Source organism: Phyllostomus discolor, chromosome 8 (assembly GCF_004126475.2).
Source record: "Phyllostomus discolor isolate MPI-MPIP mPhyDis1 chromosome 8, mPhyDis1.pri.v3, whole genome shotgun sequence".
Taxonomy (NCBI): Eukaryota; Metazoa; Chordata; class Mammalia; order Chiroptera; family Phyllostomidae; genus Phyllostomus; species Phyllostomus discolor.
In genome coordinates, this window is record NC_040910.2 from 48761152 (window position 1) to 48788097 (window position 26946).

Below are 26946 nucleotides of genomic sequence, written 5' to 3' on the forward strand. Positions count from 1 at the left end.
GAAGTGGGTAGGGCTGGCGTCCCCCCACCCCCTGGCCGGGCCCCTCGGGATGGAGGCGCGGCTGAGGCCGTCTGGGCCCTTCTCTTCCTCTTCGCCTGTCTGGAACCCCAGCGGCTCCCCACTTCCCGCCCGTTTGCAGGCCTGAGTGCTGGTGGGGGGATCCCATACTTGGTGGCCTCAAAGAAGGAGGCATAATGGGGATGGGGGTCTGCAGGCAGCAGGAGGGGGCATCCGCATCAAGGCAAACACAAAACACAGGAAACCTGAGTGCACAACCACACAACACAGTCCCAACCCACCCACACGCGGAGGCACACACACACACAAGTGCACACAACCTGACGCTGCGTCACTCGGCTCCGCACAACTGCCGCAGACACTGCCACAGAGCCAGGGACCGTTCACTAGGTGCCTGCCAACCCCCCAGGCCAAACGGCTCACACGTTCACGTAGGAACAGGAACACAAACTCCAGTTGTTACATGGGGAAAAAAAGAATACCCATGACAAAGAGTCATAGAAACATCCAGACCTGGAGTCAACACAACTGGACCACCTTCCCCTGTCCACCCCATTTCCCCCAGTCCACACACGTCTGCTAACATGACCCACAGGTAGCCTAGCACACAGGTCTCCACGAGGCCCAGGCACCCCTGCCCTGCTGTGTCGTGTCCTTGTCTGTCTGCCTCTGCCTCTGCCTCTGCCTCTGCTGCACACCCCCTGGGAACAGAAGGGCCCCAGGAGGGGGAACGGGGCACCACAGTATGCACCCTTGTTTCCTGCAGAAGGGCAGTTAAAAGTAGGTTGAGCCCCATTTACAGTTAGTGGCACTGAGGCTGAGAGGCATAGTTAGCCGGAGCGATCCAGTCAGTCACCCAGGCACCTATTGTTGACACAGGATGTGAATGTGAAGCAGTGCGTGGTGGCTCCCAGGGTTTGGCCTGGGCACTCTAGGGGCTTCTTGTCTATGTGGTGTGTCTTTGTGTTGTGGGATGTGTGTGGCTCTGGGTGTCCATAGGCTCGGGGAGACTCCAGGTCCATGTTCAGAGCCCTGCGGTGGCTGCGATGGAGTGCCCCAGGGTGACTGGGAGTGGCTGCCATGGGCTTTTCCCCAGCTGTTGGAAGCTGTGCCAGTGTGAATCTCTATGCGGCTGTGTGCCTATGCTAGCGGTGGTGGGCTGTCTTCCTCTTCTGTGACAGCCACTGTTGGGGCTGTGTATACACCTCTGTATGTGTATCAGCGTGTTCCTAGGTGAGCTGGGTGTGGGGAGCTCTGTAGCTGAAATGAAAGCTACATTCAGTGTGACTGTCAGTAGCTTTCCAGACTATCAGTAGTTATTCCAGGATCTGTGTGGACCTGTATATGTCCTGGGTCTGAGATTTTATCTGTAGCTGAATGTGTGGCTGTGTTCGGGTGTGCAACTTGGGTGGCTGGTCCTATCTGAGGAATGTGTGTTCAGTCTTGATCAGCCATGTCCTGCTGTGCGTCCCCGGGTGGCCGTCCCCACTCATGCCTCGGTGTATGTGGCCACTCCCCCCCCCCCCCACACGCACAGGCGGGCCCTGCGCGTGCGTGCCCGGCCCACGGGTCCAGCCGCGGGACCCACCCGCGCGCCCGCCATCGCCCCTTTAAGAACGGCGCGCGCGGCGGGAGGAGGGGGCGCGCGCTTCCCGGAACAGCCCGCGCAGTGGGAAGAGAGGAAGAAAATAAACCCGCGGCTGAAGCTGGAGCTGCCGCCGCCGCCGGCGCCGCCGTTGGAGCTCCCCCGCGCGGATGATGCCTGCGGCGCCCGCGCGGGGCTCGGGGCGGTGAGGCCCGGGGTGCGGGGTAGCTATGGCGACGACGAGCGCGGCTAGCCGCGCCGCCTGACAGGTGTGGGGACCCAGCGGCGGCGGCGGCTCGGAGCATTATGTACGCCAAAGCCGGCAAGGGCTCGGCCGTGCCCTCCGACAGTCAGGCCCGTGAGAAGTGAGTCGGGGGCCGGGGGCGGAGCTCGGCGGCCGCGCGGCTTCCGTGGGCCCCAACGCCGGCGCGCACCGCGAGGGGCACGTGGGCGCGATGTGTCAGGCGTGCGGGGCCCAAGCGCTCTTGAGGGGCTGCGAGACTTGGGTGGGAACGCGAGACCCGAGGAGCGCGAGGCTTGAGGGGGCGCGGGTGACCCGAGGGGCGTCAGGGGCTTCAGGGGTCGCGAGATTTGAGGGGTCACGTGAAACCCGAGAGGTCTTGAGAGTTGAAGGAGCGTGAGATTTCCGGGGGCGCACGACACTCGAGGGACATGAGAGATCCTAGTCGCTTGGAGAATCGGGGAATTTGCGGGGAAGCGCGAGGCTCGAGGCCGCGAGATTTGAGGGGGCGTGCGAGACCGGAGTGGGACTTAAGGGTCGCGAGACCTGCCGGACGGTCGAGCCTTCAGTGAGTGAGGTTGCAGACGTGCGTGCGCGGGGTCGTGATCCTTGTTGTTTCCCTCATTCTCCAGAGAAGTTTACAGGGCAAGTGAGACTAGCCTTTCTGGAGGGAGGCCGCCTGTTCTCTAGGAAGCTCGGTGGGACCCCTGGGGAGGCCACAGGGCTCAGTCCTGCGGTGGGGTCCCTAGGTGATGGAGTCCAGAAGTGCCTCCTCCTCTTTTGGGCGTGGCGCTAGGCCATGGGTACTAGGTGCTCTTGGGTTGTTGGTAGGAGGGACAGTACCTAATTCCCAGATCCTGCAGTTTGGGGCTGTGGCCTGCAGAACTGGAAGCTCGGTCTGGGGCAGGGAGGCACAGCCTGAAGGTGGCACTGCCACTTACCTGCTCTGCGACGTTGAATGCCCCTCTCCTAAGGTTTATTTTCCTTTCCTGAGAAATGCAAACGTGGTATCAGTGCCATCTTTCTCTCTTTTAAAAGGTTTTATTTATTTATTTTTAGAGAGAGGAGAAGGGAGGCAGAAAGAGAGGCAGAGAAACATCGATGTGAGAGAGAAATATGGATGTTGCCTCCTGTACACGGCCCCTGCCAGGACTGAACCCACAACCCAGGCATGTGCCCTGACCAGGAACCAAATGGGTGACCTTTTGCTTTGTGAGAGGACACCCAGCCAATTGAGCCACACCAGTCAGAGCTCAGTGCCATCTTTTAGGAAGGGGGAGGACTTGCAAAGTTCTGGGAGCTGTGACCTTCCCACAGCAAGAGTACCCAGTGGCCTGCAGTTTTGTTCAAGTGCCAGGGAAAGGTGCTTGCAGGAGGGAAGGCTTTCCATGGCTGATAGCCAGTGGCCGATTCGCCAGATCCTAAGAAGTCCAGTAGCCTCCAGTGGCCTTGATGGGAAACAGGCTGCCAGAACAGAGAGGAGGCTGGGTCACTCTTGAGAGGTCCCATGATGACACTCCTTGAGGGCCAGGCCAGGAGTGAGGACTTGTATGACAGGGCAGAAAGAGGAGCCCTGGATGTGGGCTTGCTTGCAGCCTTCTCTTGTCCTGCCTCATCTGCTTGGGCTAACATTGGGACCCCTCCCTTCCACAAGGACAAGTGTCCATTCTCTACCCAGCTTCGGGATCATTTTGGAGAAGAGATTCTTCTGGCCAGAAGATGGTAGGCAGATAACTGCCCTTTCAGGCCTTCCTTGTCCATCTGCACAGTTATGCGGTTGGGCTCCATTTTCAAGTACCCTTGCACAAAGACTTTTTGAAACTGGCATCTGGCTTCTGCCCAGGTTGGAAGCAGGGCATGTCTGGCTTTGCCACCCCACCCCTGGGGGTCTTGGCATGTCCTCGGTCATTCTCTTACACTGGTTTCTGGGCCTGGGGTGGAGTGTGGTTGTTGGGAAAGGCAGGTCCCAGAGCTGAAGAATCCCACATCCTAGCAGAGAGGCAGGTGTTGAGTTACTTGGCAAATAAATGGGAGGCCAAGCAGAGGGGTGATCTCTAGATATTCTATGAAGAAAGCAAAGTGGGAAAGTGGTTGGTAGTGAAATATGTGAGGGCTTTCAGGTGTGCAAAGACCTGGAGGAAGAGTAGGCAGCCTAGGGCACAGCAAGTGCAAAGGCCCTGGGGTCAGGCTTGGCAAAGGAGCTGGGGCTGGTGCCCTGGGCGGGGGCAGAGCCACCCCTGAGGGCTCTGTGAGGGCAAGAGAAGCTTGTGTGTCTGAGAGTGCACTCCCACTCCCATGTGGAGCTGGGAATCTGGGAGAGGTGGGTACACTGATCTGGGTAATAGTTGATGATGGCAGCTTAGGTGTGGGCATGGAGATAAAATAAGGGAGAGAGTCAGAGATTTGAGCTGAGGGTAGTGGGTTTGGGAGTTGGGTTCTGATCCCATCAGACATCCCAGGAGAGAAACGATTCTTTGAACCTGGCCTTGGCTTTTGGTGAGGGCTGGAAAGGGGATAATCCGAATCCTGGCCCCTTCTCTCATGATCCCCCCTCTCCCTAGCCTGCCCAGCAGAGGGTCTCAGAGGGTGGGGGGATATGCAGAAACACCTGCTGTGGGGACTAGAGATGCCCTGTGTGGCCTGTTCTCTAGTACCCTGTCTTCCCGAGCCATCCTGTGCTCATCCATGTCTCGTAAAGGGTCCTGGATGAGTGTTAGTTTGGAGATGGGGTTCTGCTACTAAAGAAAGCTTGGAAAACACCAGAGGGGGGTCAGGGCTTGGAGGAGAAGTGACCTACCAGGCTCACAGGTTCTGGGCATGGAGAGCTCTAGAGGAGTAGACTGGCTGCTCTGTTTCCCCTCCCGAAGTGTGGCCTGCGGGCCTTGCAGGGTGCTCACAAGGACTGGGTGAAAGGCTGCAGGCACAGCACCCCTCGCTGGCAGCCAGCCACACACGGAGCCACTTCCTGTCTCTGGGCTTCGGTTGCCTCCTCTGTGAAGTGGGGTGAAGGAGCTGCATGGCTCAGGTCCTTGCCTCTCCTGGACTGTGTTTTGCTTTCCTTCCTCCTGAGCCCCTCCGACTCCCTGTCTCAGGCCTGGGTCTGGGCCAGGTTGCTGCAGAAACAGAGCGCCTGTCTATCGCTTCTCCGCTTTCTGGCTAAGATCAAGTATAGAAACAGAGCTCCTGTGGGGTATGCTGCCTTCTGGTCTCTGCCCTTGGGGGTGCACAGCAACATCTACACAGGGTGTCCGACCTGCGGCCCCCGAAGGGTGGCTATGAATGCCCAACACAAAATTGTAAATGTACTTAAAATATTGAGATTTTTTGTGATTACACATCACAGTGTATTTAATGTGTGGCCCGAGACAACTCTTTTTCTTCCAGTGTGGGCCAGAGATGCCAAAAACTTAGACAGCCCCGGTAGGGAGTACAGTGATGGGGTGGCCTGGAGGGCGAGAGGGAGGCTGGGGCCCTCGGGTGCTGCCTGCATCGAGGCACAGCCTCTTCCTTGAACTGGGAACACTCCAGTCCACAGGGAAGCCCATGAGTGACTACCACCCAGAACTAACTAGCACTTGCGTTTGCTAGTTGGTTTCCGGTCTTTTAAATTTAGGGATGAAGGTGACAGGGACAGTTGGAGGCCCCTTTATTCCCTTTGCATGACTCCACTTCTGCCTCAGAGGCTCTGCCTTTGTGAATTGAGGGGAAGAGCTCTAAACGTCTGCTGTGTTGTGTGTTTCTCCTCGGGCACTTCATGTGCTGTGAAGTGGGTTTCGAACAGGTCTGTAAATGGCAATCCGAGTTTGGTGTTACTGAGCACCTCAAGTTTTTCTCCTGGGATTGGTTTTGAGATGGCACATAGCCATGGAGAGAGTTCATTGATTAGCCCAGTAGTTGAGAGAGTCACCTGTGTGTCTGTCCCTGCTTCCAGTTGTGGCCATGGGCATCCTTGTTGGTGAGGGCACTGGTAAGAGATTCTTGAGGAAGGAACCCAGAGCTGAGTCCTGGAGGCTGAGCAGAACTGGTGGACAGGGGAAGCCTCCGGGAAAGGGCTCGAGAAGAGGCCTGGGGAGAAAATGGGAGGAAGGGAAGGCAGGGGTGACATTTGTGTGTTGGGGGTCATTACTGGCCACTGAGCGGGAGAAAATCTGTAATCAGCAGAGGCTCCCAGGAGACTGGTGAGGAGGGGGCCACACCTTGGCAAGAGATGGCTGAAGGCCTGGCCTTGAGGGTGGCCGAGAGGAGGGAGGAAATGTGTGGGCTGGAGAGTCCCTCTGTGGGGCATCAGTGGGAACTGGCTGGTGGATTGTGTGTGGTGAGGGAGTGACACAAGGCTGCTTCCCTGCACCCCCCCCCACACCCTGCCCCAGCTTGTGCCTCCAGGGGCTTTAAGAGAAAGGAGGGCACTGGGCCAGGAGCACCCGTTACCATAATTCCTGATAATTATGGTAATTCTTGATAATTATGGTGGTAGTGCTGCATTTTAGTTCACAAGGCTCTGACAAACCATGGTCACCACGTCCCTGCACAGCCCATGTGCCCTTCTCCCCATGAGCACCCCAGGGCCAGGCACCCCATATCCTGCACGTCACTGTTCCTTCTGGGAGGAGGGTCTCCCTGGAGCCACCCATGCTCCCTGCCACCCATCTGCCTTTTTGCAGCCAGAGCCCCTCCAATGGGCAGGCTCTCCATTCTGCAGGTCGCTTGTTTTACCAGGAGCAGGCTCCAGAGCCCTGCCCTCCTCCGTGGCCCAGCTCAGGGCCCGGGTGGTCAGCAGCGGCAAGTCCTCCCTGGAGACCCCAAAACCACCCGCCATATGTCCTGGCTTCAAAACTTTGCACGCAAAACAAGAGAAACAGCCCAGAATTCCTCCTCAAGACTCCATCCTGGCAAAAATTTAAGTACCAACATGTAACAGAAGTCATCAAAATTAAGAATCTTCTCTGGCTTCTCTTCACTCTTGGGATGAAACCACAAATCCTTAACATCAAACCAGCAAGTGCTGACCTTCCCCAGGGCTCGCTGATGACCACCTGGGTTGGTTCTCCTAACGCTCAAGAGAGGTGGTCCAGGTGACCAGGGGCCCGGGGTGCCCTTGTGAACTCCACAGGAAGGGGAACGAGACCAAGTCCCTGCCCTCCCAGCTACGTTTCGAGGGGCTGCAGGCAGCGAACAGAGACTTGTGCCAAGTGGGAATAAGATGACGAGGAGAAATTGGGCAGGGCAGGGGTTAAGTGTAACAGGGAAGCCTCTGACAGGTGACATTGGAGCCCTGCAGGTCTCTACATGGAAGTGCCCTTGGTGGGGGAACAGCCTGTGCAGAGGCCCTGGCATGGAGTGTGGCCGGTGGCGGGGGGCACTGGAGGGTGTAGCAAGGAGTGCTGTGGGGATGTGTGTAGACTCCGGGGCTGAGAGAGAGCAGCCACTGGAGAGGCCTTGTCAAAATTCAGGTAAGAGAGATGGTGGCTGGACCAGCTGTGTGGTGGAGACAGCAGGAGAGAGCTTTTTCTTTAAGGTTTTACCTTAAATTCAATAAGTGTGGTGATCTCAGTCTTGGGGGACAGCATGTCCCGCCCCTCTGTGAGTCAATGCCCGGTCACCCAGTTTGGACCACACGGTGGGGGCAGGAGGGGGGGTAGGGGTGGAAGGCAGTTGTGGAGGGGCAGATTGAGGTTGGGCCTTTAGACACCAGGTGGATAGTGGACCCCAAGTTTGGGAAGGCCGTGCTGGAGCACCCTGTGGGCAGTTGTGTGAAGATGCCCTCAGAGCAGGAGGCAGGCTGCCTGGAGAGAGGAGAGGAGAGGCCTGGGCTGAGGGGGCCAAGAGGAGGCAGGGCTGGGCTGCTGGACCTGTGGCCTGGGTCGGATGCCACCCCTGGAAGGTCCAGGGCCAGGGGAGACAGAGAAGGACCTGGTGGGAGCATGGAGCCCTTGGTGGATGTGGGGGACCAAGGGCCACTTCTTTAGGAGGTTTACGGACCCCTAGGAGAGCCTCCTGCCCTGAGGGGTGGGGTGTGTGGCCAGAGTGCAGCCCGTGCCCTTCCGCTCTCCTGAACTGCCAACTCCATCTTGCTACCTGTCTCCAGGTGTCTCATACCCCCAGTCCTTCCTGCTCTCTGCACAGACCCTCAAAGTGGGCAGGGGGCTGGCCGGACCCCTGAGCTTCTCTCTTTGCCTGGAGGGTGGGGTAGTGAGCAGTTCTGGGCTTTTCATGTCCATTCCTTCAGCAATGGATATGGATCTGGGGATGCAGGCCACTTGCGAAGGCTTGGGAAGCCTCTGGGGGAGGTATCTCAGGAGTGAGTTAGACAGGTGAGCCTGGAGGCCAGGGGGCCAGGAAGGCCACTGGGCTGGAGAGGGTCAGACGCTGGAGGACTGCTGGGGGTACCACATCAGAATCTGGGGGGGGGGCCTGAGCTGGAGGTGCAGCCAAGAGGGGTGTGATGATGTGGTAAGGACTGGCCAATCTTGGGGGACTCACATACTTGGAGTTGTGTGATCATCATGAGTCCTACACGTCTGTGCCTCATCCCTGTCCCTTGAGTGGCCACCTCATGTCACATGATGCAGTATGTGCTGTAGAAACACCTCACCCTGGGATGGCTGTCACCTGGGACCCCCAACGTCCCCTCCCCCTCATCCTCCATAGCACACACTGCCTTCCAACTCACCATGGAACTTACCTTCTTGTATCGTCGTTCCACTGTTCCTCCTCACGAGCAGGTAGCCTTCAGGGGGATGGGGATCTGTCGTGTTCCTGCACAAGGAGGTACTGGGCTAATGCTGGTTGAGTGAATGAGTGAAAGAATGGGCAGATGGGTGAAGGAAGGATGAGGGCCCAGGGTAAGAGCAGACTTGGGGGGTGCAGAGGGTGAGGGCCAGGACAGAGGGCAGGACCTGGCAGGAGCATCTGATGCCAGGGAAGCTGGGGTGTGAGGATTGAGGACCCTGGCTGGCCTGAGAGAGAGCAGGAGGATGAGACAAAGCAGGCTCCATTTTGGGTGGGGCTGTCAGCCAGGGGAGAACGGCTAGCTAAGTCTGAGACACAGCCCCAATCCTGCCCTTGGGGAGACCCCAGCCTTGATCCAGAACCCCCCAAGCCCACCTGGGTCCTGGCTGGGCAGTAGGGGGATCCTGGGGTCCCAGAGGGGCCAGTGTCAGTGGGGCGGGGGCAGGGCTGGGGACTGGCGAGAGGGCTGGATCTCATCTCGCTGCCAGCTGGTGTGGAAGACAGATGGGAGAGGGGAGGCAGACGATGGAGGGGCCTGGGTGGCTGTGGGGACGGGTGGACCTCCCTGTGTGTCCCACAGAGGGCGCTGCTGGTTGACAAGTGGCCCATGTGTTTGGGGGTGGGCAGCTGCTAAATTTGTGTGGGGGGCATACCAGACACTGTGGGTGTTTGGCAGCCAAGCAGAACTGCTGGCCCCATCTCCCCTCCCTCACCCACACTGCCCCAGACTCACCCTGGGGGCTGGCACAGAGATTTGGCAGGCCCTGATCCCCAGGAAGAGGATGGGCCCCAGGGACACCTGGAGGAGGAAGGCCTCAGGAAGGTGAGGAGGGCGGTTTCCTTCCTCAGCAGGCAGGACTGGGGGAGAGTAAGGTGCCGGCACTGGGCCCAGGGCCCAGGATGCCCTCTGGGAGAGCTCATGCAGTGCACAAGCAGGTGTGATGCCTAGGAGCCCTTCTCCAGGCAGAAGACCTCCCCAGGGCCAAGGCTGCTCTGGGGTCTTGGCATCAGCAGGACAGGGCTAGGACTGAGTCGGTGAGGGGTGTTGAGCTCACCAGAGTCTGGCTTGGAAACGGGGAGTTGGGGACTGCTGGCAGTGTTGCGTGCAGGAGGGGCCGAAGGCAGGGTGTGTTGGTGGGTATGTAGGAGTTGTCCCGGCGAGCAACTAGGGAGGAGGCCATCTCCTGGGAGGAGTGGGGGAGATGGGGTGTTTGGGGACCATCGGTGGACAGTGAGTGAGGCTGGGGGTGGGAGCTATCAGGGCTCACTGTGGGCCCCCTGCCCTTCATCTCCACTGGCCCAACTGAAGGCAGGTGCCTGGCCTGAGACACCCCCTCCAGGGATCCTTGAGGAGGGGCTGGAGGCCAACTCCACCCCAGGCCTCCTGAGAGCCTGAGCCCCTCCCGCCCCCCACAGGCTGGCGCTGTACGTGTACGAGTACCTGCTGCACATCGGCGCCCAGAAGTCGGCCCAGACCTTTCTGTCCGAGGTAAGCTGGCCCAGCCCCTCCACTCCCACCCCAGGTCCTCTCCTCCTGGTTTCTGTCGGGGCTGCAGTGGTGGTGCCAGGTGGCCCCTCTGAAGGCCCTTGGAACGGAGGGCTGGGGTGGGTTGGGGCCCTCGGCTGGCGTACAGGCGTCTTTCTCTCTGGGGATCTGACGTTTGCTACTCTGCCCTCGTGCTTACCCAGCTGTCCTCTCCCGGCTGCCTTGCTTTGATCTGCTGGTTCCCTCCCCCATGTTCCCTGCCTGAGGTGGGTCGTGGGGTGGGGGGTGTCCAGCAGACTGGGCAGTGGCTCCTCACCTGCCTTCCTTCTCCTGTGCAGATCCGATGGGAGAAGAACATCACGCTGGGGGAACCCCCAGGGTTCCTGCATTCCTGGTGGTGGTGCGTGCGGGGCTGGTGTGGGCAGGCTGCGGAGGGGCTGGGTGAGGGGTACGTGGGGAAACCATCATTTCCCCCTGCCACCCACAGCGTGTTCTGGGACTTGTACTGTGCAGCACCTGACCGCAGAGAGGCATGTGAGCACTCCAGCGAGGCCAAGGCCTTCCAGGACTACGTGAGTCCTGCCCCAGGAACCCGGTGTGGGCAAGGTGGCGGGGCCTGGGGCGGGGGAGCTGTGTGGCCTATGCTTGTCTCAGGCGGGCTGGGTGCTGGCATCCCAGTGCCCTCCACTGGGCCCAGGGTCACTCACAGGGAGGCTCATCCCACTGCACCGCAGCCCCCACCTCTTTCTGCAGCCAGCCCCCCCTCCCCTTCACTTGACCCCCATTCTGGGGTAGACACACTGCAGCTCCTGCTTCTACCGCCGCCTGTCCCCTGCCACCCCAGCCTCTCTGAGCCTCCCTAGGTAGGAGCCCTGCTGGGTTTTGGGGTTGAGCTGACAGCACCTGGGATGCTTCCTGACCTTACTATGTGACTGGGGTTGCTGACTGCCACTTTGGCCTCAGTTTCCCTCTTGGTTGATGGGGTGTATGGCATCAGAGGCCTGTTTGGAGAGGAGTCTGGGGGGTGACTTGAGGGGATGGGTGGCATTTTTGTCATGGGGGTGCAGAAGGCAGTCCCCTGCCCTTACCTTCTTTGCCCTGGCCTGTGGAGAGGTCCACGGCAGGCCAGAGAGGGCTCAGGGGCCCTAGGCTGTGGGTCCCAGGGGCAGGCAGTGCCCCAGCCAGCTTCTGGGGAGGTACAGCTCCAGACGATTTCTCCATTTCCACCCCTTCCTCCCTCTGCACCCACTTCCTCCAGCTGGTGCACTCGCTCACTCACCTCTTTGCCTCAGGCCTCCCAGGGCGCAGCCGCCTCCACCTCTCTTCGCAATGGCACCTGGGTGCAGGCCTCTTCAGGGCCGAGGTGCAGCCATGAGGGGCAGGGGTTTACCACATCCCTGTAGTCACCCCATGCATGCTGTGCATGCGTGCATGGAGACTGGGGACCCTGCTGGTAATCCCCATCAGACCCTTCTGTGCATCTGTTTCCCTGTGTCCAGGTCCCACTGGACTTTGGGCCCAGGGGTGTCTGAAGTTGTGTCCCTCCTTGTGCCTCTCCAGTGTCCCTAGGGCTGTTACCCTCACAGCCTGTCAGCACCCAGGGCCCCACCTGGGTCTAAGCTTCTGGAGGGGGCTCCACATCTGTGTGAACAGTGCTTCCTGGTGTGCACCAGTTACCATGGCAGCAGGGCACCTGGGGGAGCAGGCACAGCAGTGGGGGTTGGGGGTGCACAGGGTGTCGGGACCCTGCAGCCTCTGCTGTGGCTGGGGCCACCTTGCCCACCCTCCCAGGGGGCTCCACCTCCCTCCTCCAGGCATCTCCAAGAAACACCAGCCAGCACGCCTTAGTCTGTTGTCATGGCAGTGTGGGCTGGTTGCCTTTGGGAGGATGATTGACGTGGGGGGTCCAGCCCAAGCCTCCTGAAAGGGAGGGTGGGCCGGTTGTGCATTAACCCTTAAGGGCCTAGAGTCTGGGAGCCGCAGGGGTAAGGGGTGCCCAATCTGTCCCCATCTCACCCCCATACCTTGTGGTCCTGAGGTCTGCTCACAGCTTTCCCCACCACCACCCTCCCCTCCCAGCCCAGAAACCACTCGGGTGCTTGCTATGGCTGTGAAGGGGGCTGCCCCCTCCCTGTGCAGTAGGCAGTGGGGGTGTGGACAGACCCAAGGCCGGGAGGGCCCCCCCGCCCCAACCCCTGAGGCAGGCCTGCCAGAGGAGCTGTGACAAGCCATAGGGCTGTGTGTTTGCACCGAGGTGAGATGGACGCAGGGGGGCCCAGGGGCTGAAAGCTTTGTTCCCGCCACCCCAGGGGCCCCTTGGGCTTTCAGGTGACTTGTGCTGGGTTCTGGGAGTGTTCTCAGCCACTGTTGACGTGGGGAGGCTCCCACCAGTACCCCCAGCTTAGGGCCTGGGCGGGAGTCCTTTAGAGGCAGACCTTTGAGAAGGAGCAGGAAGGGTGCCAGGCTCCCCCTCCTGCCGGGCAGGAAGTGTTGTGTGACTGGGCTAGTGTTTAACCCCTCTGAGCCCGAGTGGTTGCAGTTCCACAGATTCCTGAGCACCCGGTGCTGGTTCTAATGGAGATGCACCATCCCCTTCCTCTTGGGGCCTGGTGGGAGAGGGGTTGGGGGTGATACTGACAGAAAGGAGTGGGGGCCCCCAGAAAAAGCGCTCTCTACTCGGTGCCTTTCCTTATTCTTCGATGTGTCCCCTCTGCCCTGTAGACTAGCCCTCCATCCCTCCTCCCCACTGCTCTGTGGGCCCCAAAGGCTGACAAGCCTGGGACTTGCAACTGACCAGAGCAAGTGACTTGTCAGCCTGTCCCCTGTATCTCTGCCCTTGGCCCACATGATAATGCCCCTGTAGCACCTGGCCTTCTCCCCTTCTCCATCTGACAAGGGTTGGGGGCCTGGGTACTGTACCCTTCTTCCTCCAGCTCCTACCAGAGGGGCTGGGGGAGTGGTCTGCACAGCAGCTCTGAGGAGGAGCCTGGGAAGGGAGATTCATCTCGAAGCTGTTGATCTTTTGTCTGTTTCTTTGGCACGACATTTTGGGTAGAGCTGAGGGTCTAGCTAAGCTGCCTTGCTAGCCAGGAGGACACAGGGTGTGTTGGGAAAGGCCTGGGGTGGGGGACGGTGCCCTGCCCAATGGAAGTTGGATTTGGATGGAAAGAAATCAGCCCGTGTGGGACGACCGTGTGTATGCCAGTCTCACGCGGTTGACATTTTTAGACCCCCCACAATCCTCGGGCTCGGGATTCTGGGGATTGAGACCTTTGGATCCCTGGCCTTCTTTGTGGGCTGTGGGCTGTGGGCTCAGCCTGGCTGGGCCCTGACTACCTCCAGGTTCTCAGGTGCGGCGAGGAGGCAGGGCCCCTGCAAGGCCACCCAGCAAATGTGGATCTGTTAGGGTTCCTAAACTGGTGTGGGAACAGGGGCAGCTGCTCTGTCACCCAGAGGACCCACTCTCCCATGGGTGGACAGAGGGTCAGGTGGCTAGGGCTCCCTGTTCTGTGGGACTGGCTGCTTGCTGAGAGGAGGGAACACTGGGGCAGAAGTGGCCTGACCAAACACTTGTGTGTCATGCATCCTGCAGAGTGCTGCGGCTGCCCCCAGTCCTGTGATGGGGAGCATAGCCCCCAGCGATGCAATGGCAGCAGGCCCCATGGCGCCTGGCTTCTTCCAGGTACAGCCAGGGCTGGGGCCCTTCCCTGACCTTGGGTGCACGTGTGTCAGAGAGACAGGTGTGGGCCCCACGCTGGGAGAGGCTGGAGCCAGGCAGGCTGGAGTTGCAGGGGAGGGTTGTGGATGTGGTGGGATGCACATGCGAGCCTTGGTGGTGCTGGCAAAGGAGGGGCTACGGGATCTGGGCCCTAGTGCAGGAGAGGGTGGGGTGAGCATGCCAGGGCGCCTGGGCCCATGGAGTGTGGCTCTCTCAGCCATGGGTCCTGCCCATGACCCCTCCTATAGGGGATACCCCCAGTCCTGCTGCTTGGTGAGTGGCCCACCCTGTTGCCTCCATGGCAGCCCCTCCTCTTCCCCTCCCTTGACCAGATTCAGCAGGGCCTCAGGAAACAGTGAGCTTCAGGTGACCCAGCTCTTCCAAACCCATCTGGTTCTGTCTTAGGGTCCCCCTGGCTCCCAGCCACCCCCCCACAACCTCAACACCCCAATGATGGGGCCTCACATTCAGGTAAGGACCTGTGACAACCTGCCCCTTTGCCTACACACGCACCCCTCTGCGCTCGCACACACCAGGAGCCAGCTGCTGTGGTCTGCTGGCTGGGCCTGAAGGAGGGGGCAAGCCAGGTTCTGGGCCTGGGCACAGCAGGAACCAGGTAGCTTGGGGAGGCGGGTGAGTGGGTGGGGGAGAGGTGCTGACCCCTGGCCCACCTCTTCCAGCCCTTCATGTCACCGCGGTTCCCAGGGGGCCCCCGGCCCACCCTGCGGATGCCGAGTCAGGTGAGAGAGGGAAGACAGATGGAGGGGTGGCAGGAGCTGGGCCAGGGTGGGGACACCCACACTCAATCTTCAATGCCCACTCTGCAGCCTCCTGTGGGCCTCCCTGGTTCCCAGCCCCTCCTTCCTAGCACCATGGACCCCTCCCCACGTGCTCAGGGTGAGTAGAGAAGCTCCAGCTGGTGTCCTCCATGACTCATCAGGACCCCAGCTCTAAGTGTCCCCTCCCTGCTGCCTCACTGTACAACCGTCCCCCCAGGCGCGAGTCTGCACTGGGGAGTGGTCCTGACCTGAGCCACCTTCCTTCTGCCCCCACCCCAGGGCATCCAAACATGGGCCCAATGCAGAGGGTGACTCCTCCACGGGGCATGGCCGGTGTTGGGTCCCAGGTAAGGGGTAGACCCAGGGGGCTTCAGGGGCTCCACCCTCTTGGCCTGCACTCAGGGCCCTTTCCCCCTCACAGAGCTACGGAAGTGGCATGCGGCCCCCACCCAACTCCCTCGCTGGCCCAGGCCTGCCCACAATGAACATGTAAGGCCCCTAAGGGACCCTCAGAGTATGCCCCCAGTGGCCACCATCCAGCTTCTTGGGGCTGGATCAGCACAACAGCACAGGATATTATTTATTCCACTGTTGGTTGGGGAAACTGAGGCCCAAAGGCCAGTGAGTGATGGGTTGAGGTGTCCAAGTGGTTACCACACAGCCAACATCTGCTGTTTTGGGGGCCTAGGGGGCAGGGTTGGGAGGGTGGTGTGCTGCCTGGCCCAGCCCCAGGTTCTACCCACCATCTTTTAAAAGGGGCCCAGGAGTGCGCGGCCCGTGGGCCAGCCCCAGTGGCAACTCGGTGAGTTGGGGAATGGGATTGGGGGGTGGGTTGGGCTAGGGGTGTGGAGGGTACAGTCCGCCAATGCCAACTGCTTACTGCTGCCCCTCTCCCTAGATCCCCTATTCTGCCTCCTCCCCTGGCAGCTACACAGTGAGTGGGGCTGGCACTTGGCAATGTGATGGTGGGGGGAACAGGGCGGCAGGCGGGGCCTTTCTAATGTTTTGCCTATCTCTGCATGCAGGGACCCCCAGGAGGCGGTGGGCCCCCTGGAACACCCATCATGCCCAGTCCTGGAGGTACTAGGGTCTGGGTTCAGTGTGGAGAGGGGTGTGTTTGAGGGAGGCCCCCCAAACCTAGGCCTTCATGTGTCATCTTCCCCAGACTCCACCAACTCCAGCGAGAACATGTACACTATCATGAACCCCATCGGGCCGGGTGCTGGCAGGGCTAATGTAAGTGGGGAGCTGTAGGGTAGGGGCGGCTGGAGGTGGTGGCTCAGCAGGGGGGGGGTGGCCCGAGTCCCACCCAGCCCTTCTGCCCGCAGTTCCCATTGGGCCCCAGTCCGGAGGGCCCTATGGCAGCCATGAGTGCGCTGGAACCTCACCATGTGAACGGATCCCTGGGTGAGTGGGCGGCCGGGACCCACCCCTCAGGGGCTGCTTTGCTAGCCTCAAGCTACCACTGAGGCCCCCCTCCACTGCCCTTGAACCTGTGTTCCCTGTAGGGGCATCAGGGTTGTGCCCTGAGCTTCTGTGGGTGACTTAGTGACCTGGGCTGTGCTGGGGATGGGGTCCGATAACTAAACCTCCGGGAAGCCTGGCTGCCAGCATTGGTACCCCTTCAGGCCTCCTCCCTGGACCCCAGGGCAGGCCAGGCAGAGGGGGTGGGTGCAGCCATGGTGTGTGTGTGGGGAGGGTATGTTTGCGGAGGACCCCAGAGCAGGTGCATCTGAGCTGCGTGACACCATGTGTCCGTCGTCCACAGGCTCGGGCGACATGGACGGGTTGCCGAAGGTGAGAAGCTTCGCTCAGGCAGGGCTGGGGTGTAGGGCGGGAGGGCAGGACCGAAGTCTCGCGCTGACTGCGGCTGCCCCCAGAGCTCCCCCGGCGCAGTGGCCGGCCTGAGCACCGCCCCGGGCACCCCGCGGGATGACGGCGAGATGGCGGCCACCGGGACTTTCCTGCACCCGTTCCCGAGCGAAAGCGTAAGCGACTGCGTCGACTCTCCCCCCGCGGCGGCGTCGGGCCGGAGGGGCCTGGCGGGCAGGCCCCGGCGGGGCGGCCGGGGGGCCAGAGCAAGACCATGACTGCGGCGGGCCAGGTGGGGGGGCAGCCGCGGCATCCTTCCCCTTCTCTTCCTCCCCACTCCTGCCCTGGTGTCACGCCCTTACCCTGTTCCTACCCAGTGACCCTTGCCCCAGGACTGCCTCAACTCCTTAACTTCTTCCATACCCGCCCCCAGCCACTCCACATATGCCCCACTGGTCCATTTGTCCATTCTCCCGGGGGGGTGGGTCCCAGCCTAGGCCGGAGCTGAGCCCGCCCCCGCGCGCCACCCCCTCGTCTCTCCGCAGTACTCGCCTGGGATGACCATGAGCGTGTGACAGGGCAGTAGCCCCTTGCCCACTGCTGGCCTCGTCCTCTGCCCAGCGCCCCTGCCGGGGGCCAAGGGCCAGTGGCTCAGGTGGTCTGCAGGGGGAGGGTATAAGGTCACACCTTGGGCAGCTGGACTCCTGGTCAAGGCTTGGAGGCTGGGAGGCCACCCCCACGAAGGACTCTCATTTTATTAAAAACACAAAAACGCAAGGACCTCAGAGATGCTCTTTCCCGTGTGGGCCCAACCCCCACCCTCACTCCAGTTCTTTTTGTCCTGGGGGACTCCTTTGGGATTTCCCTTCCTCTGGAGGGCAAGGGGTAGGCCCCATCAATAAATGTAACTTGTTTTGGTTTTTGGTATCTGGTCTCAAGATTGCTTAACTTGGGTTGTAGCCACACCCTCCACCCTGGGGTCTTAGCCCCACCTTCAGGGCTGGGTTAGGCAGAGGCCCTGGGGGTTCTGGAAGGTCCCTGAGGGTTGAGACAAGTTTTGAAGGGTAGGTAGGAGTCCTACCAGGTGAGAAATAAGGGGGTATTAGGGTTAGGTCGAAGGTCCCCCAAACTCGCAGGTGTTGCTGATACGTAACAGTGCTTTTATTGTATTTGGAGGAGTCTGGGAGGGCGGATCCAGAGGGGAAACAGGGGTAGGAGTTGTGGGAGCTGTATGGCCACCACCTTAGGTGGTGGGCATCAGGGGTGCCTCAGTCTGTGAGTGCCCGTTAGCATCACCAGTACAGCCATTGGGGGCCACTGGTGCCAATTCTTTCTTGTAAGACACATGGCAGGCAGCCACATGACCAACTTGCTTGAGGCTGGGGCGCTCCATCTTGTGCTCCAGAAGCATGTGGTTCTGTGGCGGAAGCCCCACGCAGGCCCTAGAGGACAGGTGGGGATTCAGCAGGGCCTCCAATCCCTAGGGTCCTGTGTGCACCCCCAAGGATGAGTATAGGACCAAAGGCAGGACACACCTGAGGATGTTCTCGATGCAGCTGCGCTGTCGGAAGAGTGAGTTAACCACAGGGCTGCCTGGTGGAGCCAGTGGTGCCTTAAAGAGGAAGCCCAGCAGCGACAGTACTGGGTGGAAGCCCTGTGGCTCTGGGTCCAAGTCGGTGCAGAAGCTCACACGCTGGCACAGCTCAGTCAGCAGCACCAGGTCCAACATGATAGGTGCAGCCAGGAGTGAGTCCTGCAGGGCCAGTGGGTCAGGCGATAGGTAGGCAGGCAGGCGGGGGGATCCCACTCCTCCCCCCATGCGCTCCACACCTCGCAGGTGTTGTGTAGCACCAGCGTGTTTGTGCCACCCAGCATCAGCTCTGATATGTATTCATCCATTGCGCGCTTGCTGTCACCCACATACGGCACGTACTTGATAACCACCTGGGGGGCAGCAAGGGGTCACATGGGCCCACCTACCTGTGCTAGGGCCCCCCTACTGCACACCCCTCCCCCATCATCTGTGCCCCACACACGCAGTGGTCCGGCTCCTCGCCAGGTGCATAGAGCACAGGGTTGCTCTGAACCATGTCATCCACCACGCTGCTCTTTGACACCTCCTTGGAGCGGAACTGTGGCGGCGCTGACAGGTTCTGCCCATCGTTGTTGCCCAGGTGGTTGTAGCTCACGATGGACATAGTCTGTGGGAACAAGGAGTCCCTGCTGATACTTGAGGCCCGTCACTGCAAGAGCCTGGAGCTCAGGGTCTAGACCCCACCCCCTGAACCACGCACCCCTCAGGCCCATGCACCTTGAGGCCGGAGCTGATAAGGAAGTCAACTAGCACGGACTTGACCTTGGTCTGGCCTGACTTGAAGTCATCTCCTCCCACAAAGACACGGCGCTGCCAAGCAAGCTCGAGTGCACCAGGTACCAGAGTGTTCTGTGGTGACCCATTGAGGAAGGCGCAACCCTCCAAGATACTGGCCACAGCGAAGAGCGTGGAGGGTGACACCTCCAGGCCCAGCTGTGGGCGCAAGCAGACAGTCAGTAGAGGGGTTCTCTGGGCTGGCCCTGACCATGATCCATCCTGGGTGCACCCACCTGGATGGTACGCAGCAGGTTTTCAGCAGTGTCATTGAGGCCAGGGACCAATTCACAGAAGCGCTCTGTGTTTGCTGTCCACAGCACAATGACTTTGTCCAGCCCCGCGCGGGACCGGAAGTCACGGATATCCCTTCGGATCTGCTCCAGCTAGGGAGGGGATAAAGTAGTACAGGCCTCCTGACCTGTGGAGGCCTGAGCTACTCGGTTCCCCTACTGCAAAGAGGAGCCTGGACCCTTGGGATGGAGGCAAGTGGACAATGTGGGGTGCGAGGCAAAACAGGGTAAATGGGGGGAACAGGTGGCAGGGAAAGGGGCAAATGGTAGTGAGGACAAGTGCTGCACCTGCTGCGCCCGAGTGCCAGGGATGAGGTTGTCCGCACGTGCGCTCTGGTTAGCTGCGATGAACTCTGGGATGTAGACTGAGGGCCTTGGGCGCAGGGCTTCCATGTGTGGCCACAGCTGCTCCTGCAGCCCCCAATCCACCACCTGCGCACGGCGCATTGCTTCGGCCAGGTTTAGCGACGATATGTCCCAGCCTAGGGGCAACCCTCAGGCTCAGCCAGGCTCTTAGCTGGGCCCCTCCAGGCCCCGCCTCCCACCCCACCCCCCGCCCGGGGCACCGCCCACCATCAAATACGAGGTCATCTGGCGACACCATGGGCAGCAGCGCTCGGAAGGGTACAAACACCTCCTGGCCCTCAGCGTCCAGGCCCAGACTAACGGTGCCAGCCTGCGTCAGCGAGCCATAATAGTTGGCCTCCTGGGAGTGGCGTGGGAGGGAAGGGACGGAGTGATGACGGTGACGGTGGGCATAGTGTGGGAGGGCCTTGGCTCTGCTCCTAGCCAAAAGCCGCTGCTCCCCCCACCTCCCAAAGTCTCTCTCCAGAGACCGCCAGCACCTTAGCACCTTAGCCTCCTCCCCGTGGAAACCCCTCCCGTGGACCCAATCTCTCAGGGCCAGTCCCCTCCTGCACAAACTCCTAACTTCCATAACACCCCCTTTGACCCTCCACCTTGCGACCCGTGCGCGTAGGCCAGGACAGGCGCAGTCGGTTGGCCAGCACGGCAGCGGTGAGCGTGGAGCCGTTGTTGCCGCCCCAGCCGACGAGCATGACCCCGAGCCGGGGCACTTGCCTGGCGGTCCGGAAAGTGAAGTTCGTGGAGGAGGGGTGCACCTGGGGGGCGGGGGCAGTGCAGTGAGCCTGGGGCTGGAGACATTGGGCAAACCCACCCCCTCCCGGCTCTACGGGTTCCCCAACTCCGGGCTTCCCTTGCCCACCTTGAGGATGCCATCCTCACGCCTGACACTAGTTGTCCGGTACTCGTACTGCGCCTCGATGACCTCGGGGCCGTAGACCACGTCTGGGCTCTCGACCACAAATTGGGCTGTGGCCTCCATCACAGCGAGCTGGAGACACGGGGTTGGCAGGAAGTCAGCGGGAACACGAGAACTAGCCCAGCAGACCTCGATTCTCCAGACCTACACTCCGCCCAGGGCCCCCCATATCCCACTCACCAGCAGAGTCGGTTCAGACAGTGGCGCAAGGCTGGCGTTCTGGGCGCGCGAACTCTAGAGAAAAGAGCTTTGGCCCCGCCCACACCCCGCCCCTCGCTCGCCCTGCGCTGTGGAGCCGGGTGCAGGGAGGAGGGGCACACTGGCCTTGGACTAGGGTTCGAGGCTCAGCAGTGCAGAGCCCACGAGGCTATCACGCGTCCTCCCCACCGGGCGCTGCAGCCATCCACGTGGGCCGTAGACGGCGACCCCAGCACGGGATATGTATATTCACGTCGCAACACAGTCTTGCTAGGGCGCGCAGCATCTTAGCCCCATTTCATAAAAGAACATTAAAGCACCAGGCCCAGTCACAAGGCAGGTTGGTTGGGCCTATGAGGGTGTCCCTGGGTCCGAGATACTGCAGGGGAAACTGGGCTAGCAGAATGAGCTAGGACTTACATCTCAATGCCAGACTACCTTTCAGCCCAGGCTGCCTCCCCTTCCCTCCTGAGTAGTAGCACCCACCAAGCACTCCCAGGTCTGACAGGACTCTCACATGTGGGGGTCCTGAGAGGCTGAGAGGAAGCAGGGGGCGGGTTCCTGGGAGAGAAAGGTTTCCCTATCCATAGCCGGAGGGCTTGGCAGGGCCAGGTTGCGGGGTGGCTGTTAGATGGGCAGAGGAGAAAAGGGAAAGGGCAAGGCCCAGGCAGCCAGCTGGGGAGGAGCTAGGCTTGCACAGCATTGCATCCCACTAGCACCCAGTGATAAGAGCGTGGGAACCTGGCGGGCGAGCGGGGGTGGCTCCCCAGGAACTTTCCAAAACAAGAAGCCTCCTCTGGCTGAAAAGTTTCCACGACTGGAGTTGGCCCAAAAGGTGGATAGTTGAGAACATTCGCAGGAAACATGGTCAGGGCCCAGGCCTTGGAGGGTGGGGCTCTAAGACTGGCCCCTGGCTTTGCTCTCAAGGGGCCCCCAGTGTAGGGGAGTTGGTAATGGCCTGGGGCACCCCCAGCTGGAGGGAACTCAGAGGGAGGGCTGGTCAGGGCAGGCTGGAAGGGGACTTGAGATCTGAAGACACATCAGGAGATGTGAATGGCTGCCCAAACAAAAACCTTGGGGCATGGCTCCGGAGCAAATGAAAAGGTGGCTGGGTTGCTAAGGTGGTGTGGGGAACCAGAGCAGACCCTCAGGAGACAGAGTATGGTGTAAGTATTTGGGTTTTGTCCTGGTTCTTGGGGGGAGATTGACTTTGATCATCAGTGGCCAGTGATTTACTCATAAATGTAACCTCCATAAAACCCCCTCAGCGGCGGGGTGTGGGTGAAAACAGGAGGTGCTGGGGAGGTGACACATTGGGAGCAGGCATGGGAGCCCCATGCCCGTCCCCACACCATGCCTCTGCCATCTCTCCCTGTGGAGCACTGAGAGCCATTCTAGCAAATTACCAAACCTGCGAGGGGGTCGTCCGAAATCCTGATTTATAGTCAGTCATTCAGAAGTATGGATGGGCTGGTGTCTGAAGTAAGGGGGACGAACAGTCTTGTGGGACTGAGCAGCTTAACCTGTGGGGTGTGATGCCAGCTCCAGAAATTGAACTGTTGGACATCAGAGGGTCACAGAGGGAGCTCATACCTCCAGGCCGGATGTGATGTCATGGGAATGTATGCAGAGAGGAGAAAGGCCCCAAGACACAGCCTAAGGAATCTCGGCATTCCCAGGGCAGCACATGAGAAGTGCCGGCAGGAGGCTTAGCAGGGTAGAGCGAGCCCAGACAGGCTCTGTGGCTGGGCAGTGCCGGGGGGGGGGGGGGGGGGGGGGGCAGCTGGGGGCTACTCCTCACTGTAAGATGACTGCTGGGATTGCTGAGTGTGCAACATGGGGTGAATGTGCTGCCTAGGGTGGTAACTGGGGACCACTGTCCAGACCAGACCACTGTCTTCACCAGACCACAGGCTCCTAAGAGCATGGGCAGAACTATCTTGGTTACTGCTGAGTGCCACTGCCCAGGGGGAGCCTGGTACACAGAAGCAGCTCTGGGGTCCAGGTACTGGTGGGAGGACAGGTGGCAAGAGAGGTTGGGCAGCCCCAAGCACCATAGTGTAGGTCTTGAGGGATAGGGGAAGACCCTTTTGGGTACCTGAGTGGGCTGGACTCACGACGTGCTTGGCTTAGGAAGGATATTCAGGGAACCAACTGCCTGCAGCTGCAGCTCACTAATGAGGCAATGGTCAGGGCAGCGCCAGGCAGTGTGGGGGGATGCGGACAAGGCTGTCAGAGGTGGGAGGTGGATGGGCAGGCAAGGCTGAGGCGTGACAGGAGGCAGGGTACATTCTGCCCTGCCAGGCCTGCCTGACCTTGCCTCCCGTGCTCCTGGGATCGCTGGGCCTTCTCAGAACTCAGGCCAAGGTCGCTGGCCAGGGGGCCACCAGGGAGGCTGAGGCCCACAGCCCTGACCCCTGGACGTTAATCCTAGTCTTACCCTTTATCTGTTTTTTCCTCCCAAAATAAATGCTCCCCCCCCCCCCCCCACTGTGTCCTTGGAGGCCAGGACTTCTGCCTTTGGTTCCTCACCTAGAACATGGGACAGGAAGGCCATGGGCCTGTAGGGCTCCAATGGGCCTCAGCATCCCCATCCCAACCGAGGGCACAGGGGACGCCTTAGTGTGCCAGCCTAGGAGGAACAAACAATAAAGTTACCACTGTTGTCATCAGTCACAGCTTGTTTCCCCAAATAAGGGCACCCTCCTCAGCCCACATGGTGCTGCTTGCAGGCCCAAGGAACCCCCTGCTGGACTCAGCCCACCCTGTCCACACTGCAGGTTGGGGGGGGGGGGGCGGGTCCACTGCCCTGCTCACACACCTGCCTCTCCTGTTCCTCTGTCATTTCTTACCTGTGACCAGGCGGTCTTGGCCTCCTGCCCTGGCACCTGCAGGGCCCACCGACTCAGGTCAGCCTCCACCTGCTGGCCTCATTCCTGGGCAGTGGCTCAGGCAGGCTGCCCAGTCACCATGGCCTGGCCCCAGCCCAGCCCCACACAGGACAGGGCCACCTGGCCTAGACAGACAGACAGACACACACAGCCTGGGCTCTACTTTCAGTTCAGTGAAATTTATTGTAGGTTGAAAAAAATCAGCATTCACCTGTTTAGTGTACAAAAAGGACACCAGATCGTTAAGAAAATATTAGGAAATTGCAGACGTGGATGCTTTCAATTGTAACATTTTGGCAAAAGTGAAAAGTTCTTGTAAACACCAACTCCATGGCTCAATATAGTTTTTCTCCACAGTACAATATTAAAAGGAAAAAAAACAGTATCAATAAGTTAAGACCATATTTAATCACCTAGAACTTTTGTCCATCAACCCCCAAAGCATAAAACTTTTCTTAGCTTTGTAATTCCTTAAAAGGAAGGGAAAAAAACAAACAACAAAAAGGAAATTCATCTGAGAATCCCTTGACTAGGTTCCCAGGGCAGAGGGTTGGGCCTCCTTCAACGATCCCTTGTCATCAGTCCGCCCGTCCACATGCACAGCTGTCTGCACAACTCAGGGTCCCGGGTTTTCTCGGCCCTTTGCCCACTCTGTCGCAAATGAAAAACAACACAATGGCTAGGGAAACATGAAGGGTGAGCTTCTTCAGTGCTCGGACGCCCAGGGGCCTGTGGAAAAGACTGTGGGGTGAGCACAGTGCAGGCATTCACGAGGGGCCTGCTCTTTGGGAAACCATCAGGAGATACCCCATAGCTTACACACAGCTGTGCCTGTGAGCACTGCTGCTCTCCCTGTGGGGGTGTGGGTCACAGTTACCCACCACCCCACTGAAGGTGGTCCTGAATCTGAGTACAGCCCTCAGACCCCACCATGCCCTGGCACCTGGGGCCACGTGCACACAAACACAAACACACACACACGGCTCCCCAGTGCTCTGGAGGACACTATACTAGGCACAGTAACTAAGCAGCAATTGGGGTGTCCATATAGCCTGTGTCCCCAGAGTGGGTGGACTGAGAGCCTTTTCTGAGCTCACTCTTTTGGGGTCCCCTGACCCCACCCATCCCCAGCCCCTCCCTGAGTGCATACCCCATGGTGGCTCTGCTAAGACAACACCAGGACCCACAAGGGGACTGAGAAACGGAGTGAGGTCTTAACAGTACATGAAAAGCAGCAGTAAAGGGGAAATTGAGAACACGGAATAAAGTCCAGCACTGTTGCTGCATAATGAACTCGTAGCACAGAGAACCCCAGTGCCCAACAGCTGAGGGCTTGAAATAGTGGAAACAGTGGACAGGCCAGGGGCTCCGGCAGCTGCTCTGGGGGCCAGCTGGAGTTCTCAAAATAGACTGGGGGTTGACCCACCCTGCACACCGCCTTAGAGAGAGCCCACCCTTGCTTGGGCTTGGAGAGCCTGGTCAGGCACTCAGCCAGAGCCCAGCATGGGAAAGGTGACCAAGGCCGGTCCCTTGCCCAGACTTTCCAATGGCATCTGTAATACTGCAGAGAGAACACAGGGCAGCATCTAGACCCTAGGCGTCCAAAGAGGGGGAGGCACAGGTTTAGAAAAAAGATGCTTTCTCTTTCATACAAAAATAGACTCAAGTCTCATGAGCAGTAGCTAAAAGTGGCTGTCTTTGTATAAAACTAGAAAAGGCAGGCAGGCCGGCCAAATCTTCCAGCAAGAGGAAGCTGAAGCCCCTTGGGCTGTAGTCAGCGAAGAGGTGGGCTTCCTAGGGAGCTTGTTCCAGGCAAGGGCTGCTCAGGAGGTACGGGGGCCAGGGATCGGGACACCCTGCCTGCATCTGTGACCTGTGGGTGCCAGGTCTGCAGGGGCTCCCCTGAAAGCCGGCATTGCTGGCTCAGATGAACGTGTCTTCCTTGTGTTTATTTTTGTTAAATAAATTTCCCCCCCCATTTTTAGCTCCCCCCGCCCCCCTGCCTCAGCTCCCCTGATCCAGGGAGGGGGAGCTCCTGTCCTGTGGCCTGGGCTAGGGCCAAGCTTGCAGCTGCCGCTGGTCATACTCGGCAATCAGCCTCTTGATGTGGGCCAGCTTGCTGTGCAGGTACTCACAACGGTGCTTCTCTTGGCTGTAGTTGGTATTGGTCTGCAACAGAGCATCAGGGTGAGCCCCGTCCTGCAGCCACAGGCACCATGGGGCATGGCTGTAATGGGGGCTGCCCCGTGTGGAGATGGCTAGCCTACTGGCCACCCGGGGCTCCCACTGCTCCTGCTTATAGGCCAGTGACCACTGGGCAGTAACAGGGACCCCTGCTCTACCTTGGGCCAGAGCCCTGGTCTGGTGTCCCTCCCAAGCCCCAGGCCCTACCCTGGGAAATGGGGCTGTGGCCTGGGTAAGAGTTGGAGGCATGATCAGCATGAAGCCTCAAAGCTGGGCTAGGGCATGACTGGCAAGGAACCAGCTGGCACTCAGGGCACACATGTGGTGAACCCACAGCTAGTGGCCTTCAGGAATAAAAGCTGGTATCACCCTGGCCAGGCATCAGTGAGGAGCCACCTCACAGACCTTCAGGGACTCTGAGGACGGAGCCCAGAGCCCACAAGGATGGGTATCCCTGCCAGGCTGGCTGCTGAAGCTGGGTACTTTGTCTCCTTTCCTTGACCTTATGGGCGCACACTGAGCAGTGGGAGAGCTGGAGGGCGCTGGGGTGCATGGACAGAGGCTGCTCCCTGCCACCCCCACAGTGGGGTGGAGACTTACCTTTTTGATTTTGCGATATTCCTGCAAAATCTGCCCACGAGTAGTCTAGAGGAAAACAAAACAAGAAAACAATGGCCCTCACCTGTAGGAAGCTCCAAGTGAGTTTGGGGGGCAGGGGCTCACTGATAACCCATGACCCGCATGTCACTACTGGCCTAGGGACAATAAGCCTCCAGGTGGCCTTGAGGGCAGCTGACCTAAGTACAAAGGAAGGGCAGGCTGGGGGAAGGAAGCTGGACCTGGGGCAAAGTGCAGGGGCCCAGCCTCAGGGACAAGCAAGCATAGTGGGAGGGGGCAAAGAGCAGGCAGGCGGCCTCCTTCCCCTGTAGCCCAGCTGACCTGCCCACTGTTCTTGGCTAAGCGCAGAGGCCCCTGACTACCTGAGTGTGCAGAGAGATACTGGGGTGAATCCACATGAGGCCAGAAAGGACGGGGATCCCTGGGGGCTCATCTGTCCCAGCCCCTGAGAACCCCCATCGCTCCTCCAATCAAGAGCCGTCTCCTCTGAAAACCAAAGTGGCCTCTGCCAATGGAGATAAACCCTGACCCGATTAATTATTGCTGGCCCTGCAGTTAGTTGATCAGTTCTGAGCGGGTGCCCAAGAAGGAGGCTGGTGCCTCAGAGTTGGAGACTAAGACTCTTTCATTGCAGGGATCTCCCACATAGGGGCTTAGGGAGAGTATGTGCTCTAGGCCAGAGGAGGAGGGACTCCTGGTACAGGTAGGAGGACCACAAGGATGCTCCATCCTCTCCCACTTCCC

At 59.8% G+C, this 26946-nt stretch overlaps 3 protein-coding genes across 18 annotated transcripts in view; 1 reads left to right on the forward strand and 2 right to left on the reverse strand.

Annotated features, from left to right (window-relative positions):
* Positions 1–1142: 1142 nt before the first annotated feature.
* SSBP4 (single stranded DNA binding protein 4) lies at positions 1143–17295 on the forward strand. Of its 15 annotated transcripts, none has more exons than XM_036032571.1 (18): positions 1143–1251; positions 9990–10062; positions 10398–10459; positions 10547–10631; positions 13652–13741; positions 14183–14248; positions 14458–14517; positions 14605–14674; positions 14836–14903; positions 14978–15045; positions 15313–15358; positions 15455–15490; positions 15582–15636; positions 15722–15792; positions 15870–15963; positions 16325–16353; positions 16437–16660; positions 16914–17295. In XM_036032571.1, the coding sequence occupies exons 1-17, from the start codon at positions 1145–1147 to the stop codon at positions 16644–16646; spliced, it is 1290 nt and encodes a 429-aa protein (XP_035888464.1). In that variant the 5' UTR covers positions 1143–1144; the 3' UTR covers positions 16647–16660; positions 16914–17295. The 15 variants fall into 15 exon arrangements, with proteins under 15 accessions (XP_035888464.1, XP_035888469.1, XP_035888465.1 ...); XM_036032576.1 differs by having other exon boundaries at positions 16437–16544; XM_036032572.1 differs by having other exon boundaries at positions 15885–15963.
* A 212-nt stretch (positions 17296–17507) lies between these two features.
* Positions 17508–21057, reverse strand: ISYNA1 (inositol-3-phosphate synthase 1). Of its 2 annotated transcripts, XM_028519565.2 has the most exons (11): positions 20492–21057; positions 20255–20383; positions 19989–20150; positions 19603–19735; positions 19318–19511; positions 18973–19122; positions 18680–18895; positions 18405–18569; positions 18199–18312; positions 17904–18121; positions 17508–17810 (listed from the first exon to the last, which is right to left on the reverse strand). In XM_028519565.2, the coding sequence occupies exons 2-11, from the start codon at positions 20372–20374 to the stop codon at positions 17612–17614; spliced, it is 1671 nt and encodes a 556-aa protein (XP_028375366.1). In that variant the 5' UTR covers positions 20375–20383; positions 20492–21057; the 3' UTR covers positions 17508–17611. The 2 variants fall into 2 exon arrangements, with proteins under 2 accessions (XP_028375366.1, XP_028375368.1); XM_028519567.2 differs by lacking the exon at positions 20492–21057 and having other exon boundaries at positions 20255–20402.
* A 2501-nt stretch (positions 21058–23558) lies between these two features.
* The window catches only part of ELL (elongation factor for RNA polymerase II), a 60267-nt gene continuing 56879 nt past the window's right edge, over positions 23559–26946 (reverse strand). Inside the window, exons 11-12 of the mRNA XM_036032599.1 lie at positions 26185–26229; positions 23559–25569 (exon numbers count right to left, since the gene is read on the reverse strand). Coding sequence (XP_035888492.1) covers positions 25453–25569; positions 26185–26229 — 162 coding nt within the window. The 3' untranslated portion in view covers positions 23559–25452. The remainder of the gene's footprint in view (positions 25570–26184; positions 26230–26946) is intronic.

Excerpts from the sequence above, each read along its gene's own strand:
- SSBP4 (XM_036032571.1), top strand. The coding sequence starts at position 1,145 with ATGCGGCTGTGTGCCTATGCTAGCGGTGGTGGGCTGTCTTCCTCTTCT. Across the intron at positions 10,460-10,546 it reads TTCCTGCATTCCTGGTGGTG|CGTGTTCTGGGACTTGTACT; the intron begins GTGCGTGCGGGG and ends TGCCACCCACAG. Across the intron at positions 10,632-13,651 it reads CCAAGGCCTTCCAGGACTAC|AGTGCTGCGGCTGCCCCCAG; the intron begins GTGAGTCCTGCC and ends TGCATCCTGCAG.
- ISYNA1 (XM_028519565.2), bottom strand. The coding sequence starts at position 20,374 with ATGGAGGCCACAGCCCAATTTGTGGTCGAGAGCCCAGACGTGGTCTAC. Across the intron at positions 19,512-19,602 it reads AGATGACCTCGTATTTGATG|GCTGGGACATATCGTCGCTA; the intron begins GTGGGCGGTGCC and ends GGTTGCCCCTAG. Across the intron at positions 18,896-18,972 it reads ACCTGCTGCGTACCATCCAG|CTGGGCCTGGAGGTGTCACC; the intron begins GTGGGTGCACCC and ends TTGCGCCCACAG.